Source organism: Felis catus, chromosome A1 (genome assembly GCF_018350175.1).
Source record: "Felis catus isolate Fca126 chromosome A1, F.catus_Fca126_mat1.0, whole genome shotgun sequence".
NCBI lineage: Eukaryota > Metazoa > Chordata > Mammalia > Carnivora > Felidae > Felis > Felis catus.
The window spans coordinates 97520076-97533671 of NC_058368.1; the positions used below are offsets into that span (position 1 = coordinate 97520076).

Below are 13596 nucleotides of genomic sequence, written 5' to 3' on the forward strand. Positions count from 1 at the left end.
GTTCTATCCCAAATACAGATTCTCTCTTCTTTCTTTGGCAGGAAGGCACTTTGCTATGCCTAGCCCCCACCAGGTAGTGGTATTCTCCATGGAATGTGTGGGCTTTACCAAAGCTCTTTCAGCCATCAGTTCTCATAGCCCTCCCAGTCTTGCAGGCAAGATACTAGCTTTAGAAATAGGCTTTTACAGTTCAGCTTGCTTTGTGTTTTTTTGAAGGGGTTGGGGTACCTTGGGCCCATTTTATTTTGTTTTGCACTTAACAGTAGAAAATTAAGAAATTTCCTTTATTTAATCAAGCCATATTTTTGATTTAAAACAATGATTAGCCTTGTAGAAACCACAATCTGCTCTTAAATTGTTTTGATGTTATCTATTCCTTACACTCTTAACATAATTTTAAATGTGTAGAAATAAATGTCAGTGCTAATCATGGTAAATCAGACTATGGCTTGAAATGACTGGAAAACATTTCAAATTGGCTGCTTTATGTTTTGCATACTATGATTCTGGCCATTAGGGGATTTGGATTTCTAAGTGTTCATAATACCAGGAAAAGTAAATATTTTAAACAACTGTATTCCTATTTCTAAACTTTCTAATAGTAAAACTCTATATATTGCATCTTGACCTGAAAAGAATCTTCATAATGCTTTCTACCTTTCTGTTAAGTTTTCTTTTTTTAATTTATTAGCCTGTGTGTGTTAATCTTAGTTTTCAAATTTTAACAAATATTTTAATTTTTATAACCTGTTTTCTAATTTTTAAAGAGTAATTTCTCATGCTTTATTTTTTATATGGACAAAAAAAAAAGAAAAAGACTTAACTTCTCATGAAACTTGCCTGAGAATATATATACTTCAGATATCTGAATTCAGTTAAAGAAAAACCTTCAAAGTCTAAGAGGGGGGTATAAGATAGAGCTCTACTGAGATAAGCATTATGCAAAAATGGTTCACTAATTCAGAACTAATTTAATGTGTTCTAAGAGAAAATTACTTAAAACTTTGATCTTATTAATGTGAAATGCTAAAAAGGAATAAATTCTAGCTATGGAATGTCCAAATACCTGTAAAAAATTAAAAATATTCTTACCAGTCACTATGTCTCAATTCCGACCAGTTCTTCTGAGCACAGATGTGTAAAGAACCTTACTCAAAGTCTAACAAGTTCATTGTTTAACCAGGTTTAGTTTTTCGTGTATACAAATACCATTACTTAAATTATCTTAGAGGTACCATCATAAACTGTATTTCACCAGTCACTGAAGTAAGTAAGTAAATAAGTAAGTAAGGTGACCAAAAATTATCTGCATCTGTATATTTAATCCCTTGGATTAGGACTTGGTAGCCAAATAACACAGAATACTTAAAATATGTAGTTCACTTAGTAGTAGGGCTGGATATAGCCTTATCCAGATTATGTGATGCTCATCTGTCTTTGAGAACCTAGAAACTCTTCTAAACCAATCATTGATGTAGCTTAGTACTAGAAGAGGTATTTAAAAGTCGCCATTTGTTTTCCTTCTTCTGGTCTAAATTCTAACTTTAATTTTCTTTGCACTAATGGTGTCATGAACTAACTTCTATTTCTCTGTACAAGTCTTTTATATACTTAATGTACTAATTCTTTTAGCGACAGAGTTTAAAACTATGACTAAGTTTTGTAATGTGAGAACATGGTAGATGATTTCTATTAGAGTTTAGCTTGGCAGGTCAGAATTCTTAACAAAAATGTTATGTAATAAATCAGTAATTTATTTTTTAATCAAATTTAATTTTGCAAATTCCACATCATATGTTAAAGATTCATTTTTTTGTAATTAAAACTAGTGTAGATGTATGTTCATGGAGTTTGGAATTTTTTTGTTATGGTTAATTTTTAAAGTAGACAATCAGGTAAGCAATAGCAAATTTCAAAAAATGATTTTTTTATGCTAACAGTTAGAAATCCATACTTTTGCTTTTTATTGCATATTATAAAGCAAAACTATTTTATTTGAAGAATTTTTATTGTATTTTGTAGTAATATTTGCAGTTGTGAGAACTGTGAATTTTTACCTTGATAAAATTTTAGTAATGATTTTTTATGTCTCCAAATTGAGGCATGAAATAAAAAATGAGTATTTTATTTGTAAGCCTGTTTTTTTTTAACTATGAGACTGCTAATGATGTTTTAGACATTTTAAAGTGTGTTTTTGCGTTTTGATTATTTATGTTAAATACAGATCAGAAAATCCAGATGTTTTACTTTTTCCCCCTCCAACTTGTATCAGAAGTTTTGTATTCAGTATTTAGTGATTGATTATACATGTCATTGCTATCCTTCCTTTAGCAAAATATACAAAATAGCAGCATTTCTTGACCAGAAAAGGTAAGACTTGAGCATTTTAAAATAGAAAACAGCTATTTAAAATATAGGTGAATATGCCAAATCCTTTTAATTGACTGTTTAAAAGTAGTACCATAGGACAGTTACCTCTAGATTTTTTATTATATAACCCTAGTGACAAAACATGCTTAACTAAGTCCTGCTTGGTTATGCTTAACAACAGTGTGTGTACTTACTTATTTAAAATACATGTACTCTTTTGGGGCACCTGGGTGGCTCAGTCGGTTGAGTGTCCGACTTCGGCTCAGGTCATAATCTCACAGTTAATGGGATCGAGCCCCGCATCAGGCTCTGTGCTGACCGCTTGCTCAGAGCCTGGAGCCTGCTTCAGATTCTGTGTCTCCTACTCTCTCTGCCCCTCCCCCATTCACGCTTTGTCTCACTCTGTTTCTCAAAAAAAAAATAAATGTAAAAAAAATTTTTTTAAATAAAATACATGTACTCTTTTTGATCCAGATATTAAACAAATTTTGTTTTCTTCTTCCCCTTACCACTTAGCTCCCGTGTCTGCTCCCCTTTTCACCCCTCCTTTTTTTTTCTTTCCCCTAATACTTCTGCTTTCCCTCAGCCTCCTTCTCACTCTTCTTCTCCACTCTCCCTCTACTCCTTTCTTCTTTTGCTTCTCTTCTTACCCTGTTTCTCTCCTCTTCCTTTTTTCCCACCTCTACTCATTTAAAAAACTCAATGTAAGTAGTGGATTTACTTACTACTTACTTAGATTTTATTTCCATATTCCATTGAATCACTTTCAACACCAACCACCTTGGCGACTACTCGCCCTGTGATTTGGAGATAGATCACTACTTTCTACTAAGGTAGTTGTTTCTTTTTTTTTTTTTTTTAAATGTTTATTTATTTTAAAGAGAGAGACAGAGACAGAGTGTGAGCAGGGGAGGGGCAGAAAGAGAGGTAGACATAGAATCCGAAGCAGGCTCCAGGCTCTGAGCTGTCAGCACAGACCCCAACACAGGGCTCGAACTCACGAATCATGAGATCATGACCTGAGCCAAAGTAGGATGCATAACCAACTGAGCCACCCAGGTGCCCCATTCATTGTTTTCTTTTTATAGATGCTTATGAAGCAGATGCAAGGTAATGATCTGAGGAAGACCTTGAGAGTCAGTCTTTCTAAAATATGGAAAATACCACCTGTCAGATATTTTTTTAGCATTAATTTTTTTTCTTTGAGGATTAAGAAGTACCTTAAATTTACTACTCTTTTAATCTCCTGTTCTGGTCTTTTTCTTTTAAGAATCTTTGAAGTTTACCTGTAAAATCAAGTTTTACATATAATTTTCAGAATATTTGATTTGTGTTGGCATATGTTTGTACTTCTCAAACTTTTTGCCTAAAGTGGATGCTAAAGGAGAGTGAATACATATCTCTTAGGAGATCTCTTCCACTGAATTATCTTGCCAAAAGTAACAAATAGATTTGAAATCTATTTTATCTTGAACGTACATGACTTTTATCTTCTACATATCTTTGTTTCTTTCCACTGAAATGTTTTAAGTCATTATTTAAGTTACTTACCTTCATCCTCCCACCCCTTAAACTTTGGAGCTAAATTTGAGGGTCCAGGACCTTCAAGCCTCCTGAAGCTTCGTTGCACTCTCTGGCACACTCATGAATAGTCTCATGGATAAGGTTGCCTTAGATTGAGGAGCAAGGAATGAGATCGTTCCTGCTGGTTACTTTGAGGTCAGGTTTTAAAGAAATAACATTTGAGTCTAGGTTTAGAATATTAATTTTGTGTCTGATAAACAAACAAAAAAAGTTAATCTTATTAGCTGCCTTCTGTTTTGATTTTAATCAAAGCAATATACGTGCATGGTAGCAAATCTAGTAGTCCAGAAGAATTTGTGAAAAAAAGCAACGTTGTCTTTCTTACTTCTCTGTACCTCCTAGGTCCATTCTTCAACTGTAACTTCTTTAGCCATTTCTCCAGTTCTGTTGTGAATTCTTTTGGGAGTCATTTCCATATTCCAAGAAAACCCCTGCGGAGTGAGGATAGGGGTTCTTAAGAGGGAAGGAAAATATATTTGCATGCTCAATCTGCTATCTTGACTTTAAAAGTATTTTTTCTTTCAAGATTTTATTTAAATTCAAATTAGTTAACATATAGCGTAATATTAGCTTCAGGGGTAGAATTTAGTGATTCATCGCTTGAATATAATACCCAGTACCCATCACAACAAGTGCCCTTTTCATTGCCCATCACCCATTTATCCCATCCTCCCCGCCCACCTCCCCTCCAGCAACACTTAGCTGTTCCCTATAGTTATTAGGCTCTTAGGGTTTGCCTCCCTGTTTTTACCTTATATTATTTTTCCTTCCTTTCCTCTATGTTCATCTTTTTGTTTCCTAAATTCCTCTTATGAGTGAAATCATATGGTATTTATCTTTTTCTGACTGAACTAAGCATTTGCTTAGCATAATACACTCTAGCTCCATCCATGATACTGCAAATAGCAAGATTTCATTCTTTTTGATGGCAGAGTAATATTCCGGTGTGTGTGTGTGTGTGTGTGTCGCACGCACGCGCGCACACATGTACACACCATATTATCGTTACCCATTCATCAGTTGATGAACATTTAGGCTCTTTCCATACTTTGGCTATTGTGAATAGTGCTGTTCTGAACATTGGGGTTCATGTGCTCCTTTGAATCACCATTGTTATACTTTTAAAACGTACTGTCTGTGAATCCAAAACAGCTAAGAAATATATTTTAAAAATTTATGTTAGTGAATGAACGGTAGTTTTTCCTTACCCACTTTCTAGCCTCTTTGTATTTCTTATAATTCATAAACTCCATACCCAACTTCGTTTTCAATTCTCTCTAATACTGTTTTTTGTTGTTGTTTTTTTCTTCTGTTACTGGTAAAGTATCCATTTACTCTCTCGGTAATAGAATAGTAGAGTCAGTTTTTATCCAAGGAGTGGCAGAGATCCTTGATATTTATTAGCATTTTCAAAAGTAAGCAGCCGAGCACTCAGCCACTATAGGTAGTCTCTCTTGGTACTTCACGACTACTCTAACCCCGTGTGATTAAGCATAAAGTTGCCTTAGGTCTTGCTGTAATTGAAGGGAAAGGAAGGAGCATCTACACTAAGAACCAGCTACGAGTTATTTCTTGTTTGCTGGGAGGCACTGCTCAGGTCCTTTTGTATTTATAGCATTTGAAATAACATAACATTCAGTACTGTGAATTTGTTTGCCATTTTTTTTTTCTGTCCTTGTTCATCAAAAATATTTTAAGAAGTAGTTTTATACTTCTGGCATTGAGTCTGTAACTTTAAACATTTACCCCCAGTGTGTGGTGACTTTCTCATTTTCATGTCAGTATCTGGGCTCCCCAGGCAGTACTTCCAAAGTTTTTCCTTTCTAAAAATCTTCTTAGGTTTTGTTTTAAAAACTCTGATTTTTTTAATCCCGTGGCCATCTTGGCAAAAATGTGTTCATTTAGCATTGTTTGTAAGTTTTATTTTTCTGGAGATCCTTTACGCTTCTATGTTTATATGCCTTCTGATCTAAAAACAAAATTAAAAGCCAAATACTAATGTTAAAGTCAAATGATAAATTTCTTTTAAACCACAGCATTAATTTTTTGGAAGGTAAAGAATACTTTTATATTCTAAATTTTTTACTTGATCAGAATTTGGTAGAACCACTGTTGAAGCTTTAGAATATACATAAATGTATGCAACAGATATATTAGAAGAATGATCATTGAATATCAATTGCTTATAAAAACAAAAAAATGACACATTTTAATCTGATGGTTCGTTTTAAAATCATTTGAAAGGTTATGTAATAATCATAGCACTTTTTTAGCAATCGTTTGGAATTTTATTCATTTTAGTTTCCTTTTCTCTGAAATAATGAAATTAGTCTGTTAAACTCAGCTTGGCTGTAGCTTGATGTGATGCATGAGCATGCTGTTTATGCAAGCTGAGTAGCTTCCAACAATAAAACAAAATTGTATTACAGAACAAATATTTGCATTCCTTTGGGAGGTAAGTAAATTCTCACTGAAACCACTGAAGGAGAATATTGGGGTGTGCCTGATTGTGGAGTTGTTTGCCTGTTGATTAGACCTGTGCTTCTCTCTGGGAGATCCTGGGTTCTCTACTGGTGATTTGCATCTCGTGACTGACTTAGTATTTGTCAAAGATTTGTGTAACTTGTTTTTCTTTACTAAGGCCCTTAATACTCTAAAGCAAAATACTAAAAGAATACTGTTAAATGTTTAGAAGTTAAAACAACAGAGATTGCATTTTCTCCCTCGTATTTGTTATTGCACTGGCCAGAAAATTCCATATGTAACCCATTTCCAGAAGTCTGAGTCAACTTAATTAAGTTCTTACATATTTGAATTTTTTTAATATTTTCAGTGAAAACATATAGTTTTGTATGGAGATAAAAGGCCAAGGGATTACTAAAGAACCTCCTAAGTGAATTTTTGCTTTCAATTAACATTGACATTCCATGATATTCTTGGTCTTCCATGGTATTCTTAAACACAAAGTAGAGGGGGGCGCCTGGGTGGCGCAGTCGGTTAAGCGTCCGACCTCAGCCAGGTCACGATCTCGCGGTCTGTGAGTTCGAGCCCCGCGTCGGGCTCTGGGCTGATGGCTCGGAGCCTGGAGCCTGTTTCTGATTCTGTGTCTCCCTCTCTCTGCCCCTCCCCCGTTCATGCTCTGTCTCTCTCTGTCCCAAAAATAAATAAACATTGAAAAAAAAAATTTTTAAACACAAAGTAGAGGGATATAGATAATTTTCTTTCATGATCTTAGTTCCATTGTGGACTCATTTATAAGTGGATATTATATCCTATTACCCACATATGCAATAGAAAAGTTAACATTCAGAGAATGAGAGATAAGTTGAGATAAAAGCAAAGATTGCTGTTGATGGTGATTTTTGTCTCACTTCTATTTTATTACCTTACTATTATAATAATTCACTTTTGTGTGTGTGCTTATTTGTAACCTTAAATCTTATATAAAGATAGATGAAGTTAGTACACTGGAAATAGTGCTTACTTGAATAATACTTTATTTTTCTTTTTATTAGTTTCTTCACTTGTGGAAGAAGGAGAGAAACAGAACAAACGTTTTAGGCCATCAAAAATGTCTTGCAGAGAATCTGCCCCACCAACCTCTTCCTCATCACCAGTCAGCCAGGACTTACTGACAGTCAAAGAGAAGTTCATCCCGCCGGAGCTCAGTATCTGGGACTATTTCATAGCCAAGGTAATAAAAGTGCCACCCAGAACAATACTTATGCAGTGAAATGGAAATGAAAATGTTTAAAATAATTGTAATTGCTGCTGCTTCCAAGTATTTTCCCACTCTGATTTAGAAAATTTTCATTTTATCAGGCTGCATAACCAAAAAAAAAACACAAAAAAACCAAAAAAACCCTCAAAAACATTTGGCCATTTCCAATCAGTTAAGGCAGTTCTTTGATAAGTTATGATTTCTTTATTTTAGACAAAATAGTTCTAGATGGAAAGATAAATTGGTCAGCACCTTAATGCTAATGTACTTGATTGTAATTAAGAAATCAAGATTGCTAAGAAGCCACAGGGCCATTCCTGCTGTCATTCCTTTTCTGTCCTACAGACAGTCCTGCACTGTTCTCATATACACATTATAGTTACTTGGTCCTTCAGTAAGTAACATGAGTCCCTCAACAACATGGCTTAAAGTTTCCACAATATATTAACTGTGAATAACTGCATAAAGTACAAACCTCCCTGCTGGCTCCTCAGTCCACAGTTCAGTATGGAAATAACACATGTACCTCATGTTCAGTGACCAATCACAACAGTTCTTTCAAAGTCTATTGGTGATTAGTACCTGTTAGTTTATATGCAGACAGAAAAGTGTGTTGCTGTCTTGGCTCCCATGATGAACTCAAGTGACATTTTCTAAAGTTGCATAATCACAAGAGGGAACTGGCTCACAAAGATGGAAGTGCAACACAACAGTGAAAGGTGGTAGCACTATAAGTGAAATTCAAATCAAATATAAATGAAGTTGTGGAAAAAATAGCAAATTGTGGGATCTCTGACATTACTGTCATTCGAGAGACTCTAGTGCAGCCAGAAGACTTAGGGAAGGCTGACTTGTCAACACGAATGAGGAAAGTGTGACAAAAAGATGACCATATTCTAGAGATAGTGAAATTGGCAAAAACAAAACAAACAAAAAAAACAATCTTCATGTTAGAGTAACTCCGGGTAATATTTCACAACGTTGAAGGTGCGAAGAAGAAAATGTTGGAAGCTGATACCAACTTGGAAACAAATATGATGACGATTTGCCAGTGATTAGAAAAGATGTTTGCTTTGTATCCTAAATTACAGAGTTAGAATGCAGGGACTATTCAGAGTACTCTTGATAAATTTTTTATAAAGACATAAAACACTTAATTCTCAATATTTCTAATATTTTAATTACAGTGTTCTAAATAAATATTTTTACTATTTTTTTCATTTCCTTATACATTTATTGCCTACCATAAGTGTTCTTAATGTTTTGAAAAATATTTTTCATAGTCATAGAATATTTGTAATTTTTCCTTTGTTTAATAAAATTGCCTTGGAGCACCTGGGTGGCTCAGTCAGTTAGGCATCTGACTTTGGCTCAGGTCATGATCTCAACGTTGTGGGTTGGAGCCCCTCATCAGGCTCTGTGCTGATAGCTCAGAGCCTGGAGTCTGCTTTGGATTTTGTGTCTCCCTCACTCTCTGCCCCTCCCCCGCTAGTGCTCGCTCGCTCTCTCTCTCTCTCTCTCTCTCTCTCTCAAAAATAAACAATAAAAAAAATGAAGAAACGTCAAAAAAAAGAAAAAAATTTAAAGATTGCCTCATAGTGACTTCAGCTTGCATGGTTGTTTTCACATTCCTGTGCTACCATGCACATGCAGAAAAGGCCTGAATGTATCTTCTCCTTTTCCTACGATCAGCCCGATCCCTAACATTCTCAACTTCCCGATGTTCTTAATATTTTGTTGTATTAATTGACACTGAACTATTTCTGGTGACACCAGTCCCTCAGGCACATTAAGCGTTAGCTTTTATTTTTCGTTTATTGTACAATGCGTGGGCTAAAGACAGGTATTCGTATCTCCTTGTTCCTCATTGCCTTTTACAGAGTCATTCATTCATTCATTCAGCAAATGTTTATTGTTGCTATGGGAATATATATATGTCATCTTCATTTCTCAAGCACAGTTTGAGTTGATAAAGGATTCTTGATCAGCACGGCCTTCTTTAGCTCTCTGTATTCCTGGACCTTGTTAAATTTCTGGCTGCTCTGCCCTTGTCCCACTTTATATCATAGCCTCAGGCTAATTGAGATGTTAGCCTTTCCTAGCTATTTGGTAATGAGATCTCTGTCATTTTTGACTGTGCCATTGGGGTGGGATTTTTTATTAAAGTGTCAGCCCTTCTGGCCATGCAGCAGAGTTCTCAATCCTCAAGGATGCCCTGCTGGCTCCAGTGGACCCCTGTCACACAGAGTGGCAAGGGTGGAGTCGCAGAGACCCTGGCCAAAATGCCAGGTGCTTCTCTGTGTGTTGTATATATTGATCAATTTCCAGTTTCTTTTAAAGGACCTTTTTACAACATTGTTCAGTTTTCCTGTTGCTTTCTGGTGAGAGGACTTACGAAGCTCCTCATTCAGCTCTTTCAGAAGTTCTGCCATCCATGCTATTTCTTCACCAGGCTGCCCTAGACCAAAGTAACTTCAGACTTCCCACGTCTCCTCCTCCGTCCTCACCCTTAACTAATGCCCTCATCTTACAAGTCATTAGAAAGGTAGAATTGCACAAAACTGTCACTGTCCTATCATGAAGCTATAACTACATCTTATTCCTTCCTTCTGTTATTATGGAAGAAGAGTCCTTCTTGTCACAGGCTCCATTTCTGTTCTGAATCCCCGTCGTGCTTTCCTGTCTACTCTTCACTATGTTTTCAGTTCTCTTGTCTCTACAGGCTGCTTCCCATCGGGACAAAAATGTGCTCTCCAGTCTCCCATTCCAAGTCCTGCTTTGATCCCCAGACTTTTCTCAGCTATTACCCCATTTCTCTGCTTCCTCTTATTCAACTTTTCAAAACTGTACACACATTTTTTTTCCTATTACCTTAGGTCCCTTTCATAATTCCCCACTGTGCGACTTCTGACACAGCTACCCCTCTGAAGCTGCTGTTATTGAGATTCAGGGGGCATCCTTGTTGTCACATGTAACTGAAACTTCTTTATCATCGTCCTATTTAAATTCTTAGCAAAATTCAACACATACGACCATTTCCTCCTTTGAAACACTTTTTTGTCGTCTTCTCTTAATGCCAATCTCTTCTGTTTTTTTCCCTAGCCTTACTATTTATTCTTTTGTGGTCTCCTTTCTTTGTCCTTCCTTTTCTACCTGATCTATAATCTTAATCTTATTCAAGATTTGGGTTTTTGATTAGTTTCTTTTTTTTTTTTTTTTTAAATTTTTTTTGTTTTCAACGTTTATTTATTTTTGGGACAGAGAGAGACAGAGCATGAACGGGGGAAGGGCAGAGAGAGAGGGAGACACAGAATCGGAAACAGGCTCCAGGCTCTGAGCCATCAGCCCAGAGCCTGACGCGGGGCTCGAACTCCCGGACCGCGAGATCGTGACCTGGCTGAAGTCAGACGCTTAACCGACTGCGCCACCCAGGCGCCCCAAGATTTGGGTTTTTGATACTCACTTTGTCCACTACTTCCCTCTCACAACCAGAGCTCCCTCAATTTAGTAGATGGCATCTTCCTCCTAATAGTTGCTCAAGCCAGAAACCCAGAAATAGTCTTTTTTCTCTCTGTTCCTTGCTCTCCGTATTTATTGGCACATCTGGCAGTGCTTTCCCCCAAATACACCATCAGTATGTTATTTCTCTCCATCTTCATCACCTGTTACCACGTTGTCAAAACCTGACCTCTGTGCTCTAGAGCTGAAACATACCGTGAAGACAGCGTTTGGGGATAAAGAGGAACACTGGTTTTAATGCTTTGCCAGGCAAAGGAGGCTGAAGCAGGCTAATGCCTTCAAAGCTACAGATCCACCTGTAATAAAAGGTTAAGGGTGGTTTTAGGAAAATACAGGATCTGGGCAGTTTAGAGAACAATCTGGTACATATGCCAGGCGGGTTGTTCATGTTTCTTGACTACCTCAGGCCTGGCCATCCGAGTCTCGTTACTGGCTATGCACCGAGGTCAGGGAGATGTCCACATTGATACCAAGTTCATGGAACAAAGGATTCTACAGAACAACACATGAAGGGAAGAGGGAGGCTTCAAGAATGAGGAAGAGAAAAATTCGTTCAGTTTAAAGGCAAGCCTTGCCGAAGCACTAGTGTGTCCATCTTAATTCCCATCTGCCTTTACGTTTCTGTAGCGGTTTCATCCAGACTGTCAACTCTTGCCTAGTTACTGTCTCCGTTTCTACTCTTGCCTTTTGAGTTTTGTCTCATAAGAGAGGGGCATTGTAATAGTCTTAGAATGTAAATCTCAATACCTGTCCTTTCCTTAAAACTGACTAGTGACATTCCATTACCCTCTTGACTGTGACCTACAGACACCCTGCCCCACCTATCACCTACCACTGTCTTGAGTGTTCATTGCAACACTTACCCTCCTGCATTAGTGGCCTTCAGTCAAACTACTTTCTTTCCACACCAAACTCTTTCCCGTAGGAAAACCTCTCTACCTACTCTTTCCGCTGCTCAAAATGAGCTTTTCTTCCCTTCTGATCTGTGGCTTACTTCTTGTCCTTGCAGTCTCACACGCCACTTTTCAAAGAGGGCTTTCATGATGAGCTCATCTCTGTTCTTGTTGCTCTTCTCCATCCCAGCCATCCTTGTGTGTGTGTGTGTGTGTGTGTGTGTGTGTGTGTATACATATATCACAACTACATACAGTTTGTACTTCCTTTTCTATTTTTTGCCATTTTTCCCCCTAAAATGTAAGCTCTTTGAGTTCAGTGACTGTGTATATGTCTCAAAAATTCTTATAGCAAGTATACTTTTTGATGTGTTGATACTTGATGAATTTTTTGTTGAATGGCTGAATTAATAAAGAATTCTGTCAAGAGAAGTCAGAGGCATAGAATGTCAGAAAAGAAGCAGCCAAATACTGGTTACTTTACTTTCTTACAATGAAGTGCCTGAAAATGAGATAAATTGTTAATATTAGACTCTGTCATTGAATGTTTTAAATCAGGGAGTTGAATGATAAATCCCGTAACTTTTTTTTTTTTTTTTATAGCCTTTTCTCCCTCCTTCACAAAGTAGAGCAGAGTATGATTCAGAAGAGAGTCTGGAGAGTGATGATGATGATGATGATGATGATGTTTTAGCTTCTGATTTCCATCTGCAAGAGCATTCTAATTCAAATTCATATAGGTATGGAATATTTAATTTTAAGTTTCTTTTTAAAAATTTCTCATGGCTTATATACATAATATTTTTGAAAATAGTTCATGTAAAATTAATAGCTCATTGAATTAAAACACCTAAGTCAAATTTCTTTAGATGAAATTGTTAGATACCTTTCTTTAACAATAATTTCACAGTTTATTTATTATGTATGAATCAGTCCTCACAAATGCTATCAGACTATTCCTTGCCCTTTGCTCCCTGAGATACACAAATCCCACTGTTTTAGCCTAGAAGACACAATATCTTTTCAGTGTAATACTAATGCTCTAACATGTCAGTGATTTTTGTCTTAAAAATGTCTTCCCCATATTATAAAAATCATAAATGTTCAAAATGTTCACCCTCGGCTCCGAAGCTGCATTATCCTTACATGCATGGATAATGGTGTATTATCTTATCTCTGTTGATATGTTGTATATGTCTGAAAGGTGTATACATTTTATTAAGACATTGTATGTTATGGTATGATAGAAAAATAGAAATTTTCCACAAGCAGTAAGTAGGATATTAGGGAAAATGAAGTAGTCCTTTATCGAAAGGAAAAATTATGAGATTTTTTACTTACTAGTATACTGTTGTTGATTTCCTGTTGACCTGATTTTGTTTTTTGAATACACAAAATATTTACATGGCTCAGAAGTCAAACTGTATAATTTAATATCAACAAAAACAAAACAACCCAATTTAAAAAGCGCACAAATGACTTGAATAGATGTTTTTCCAAAGCAGATAT

At 36.2% G+C, this 13596-nt stretch overlaps 1 protein-coding gene across 7 annotated transcripts in view; it reads left to right on the forward strand.

The window, feature by feature from the left end:
- The window catches only part of DMXL1 (Dmx like 1), a 135511-nt gene that overhangs the window by 80575 nt on the left and 41340 nt on the right, over window positions 1–13596 (forward strand). For 4 of the 7 annotated variants that reach the window (XM_019831227.3, XM_019831235.3, XM_019831232.3 and 1 more), the window contains exons 29-31: window positions 42–155; window positions 7470–7648; window positions 12691–12827. In XM_019831227.3, the coding sequence (XP_019686786.1) occupies window positions 42–155; window positions 7470–7648; window positions 12691–12827 (430 nt within the window). The remainder of the gene's footprint in view (window positions 1–41; window positions 156–7469; window positions 7649–12690; window positions 12828–13596) is intronic. The other 3 variants (XM_019831239.3, XM_006927555.5, XM_011281743.4) reach the window with 1 other exon arrangement.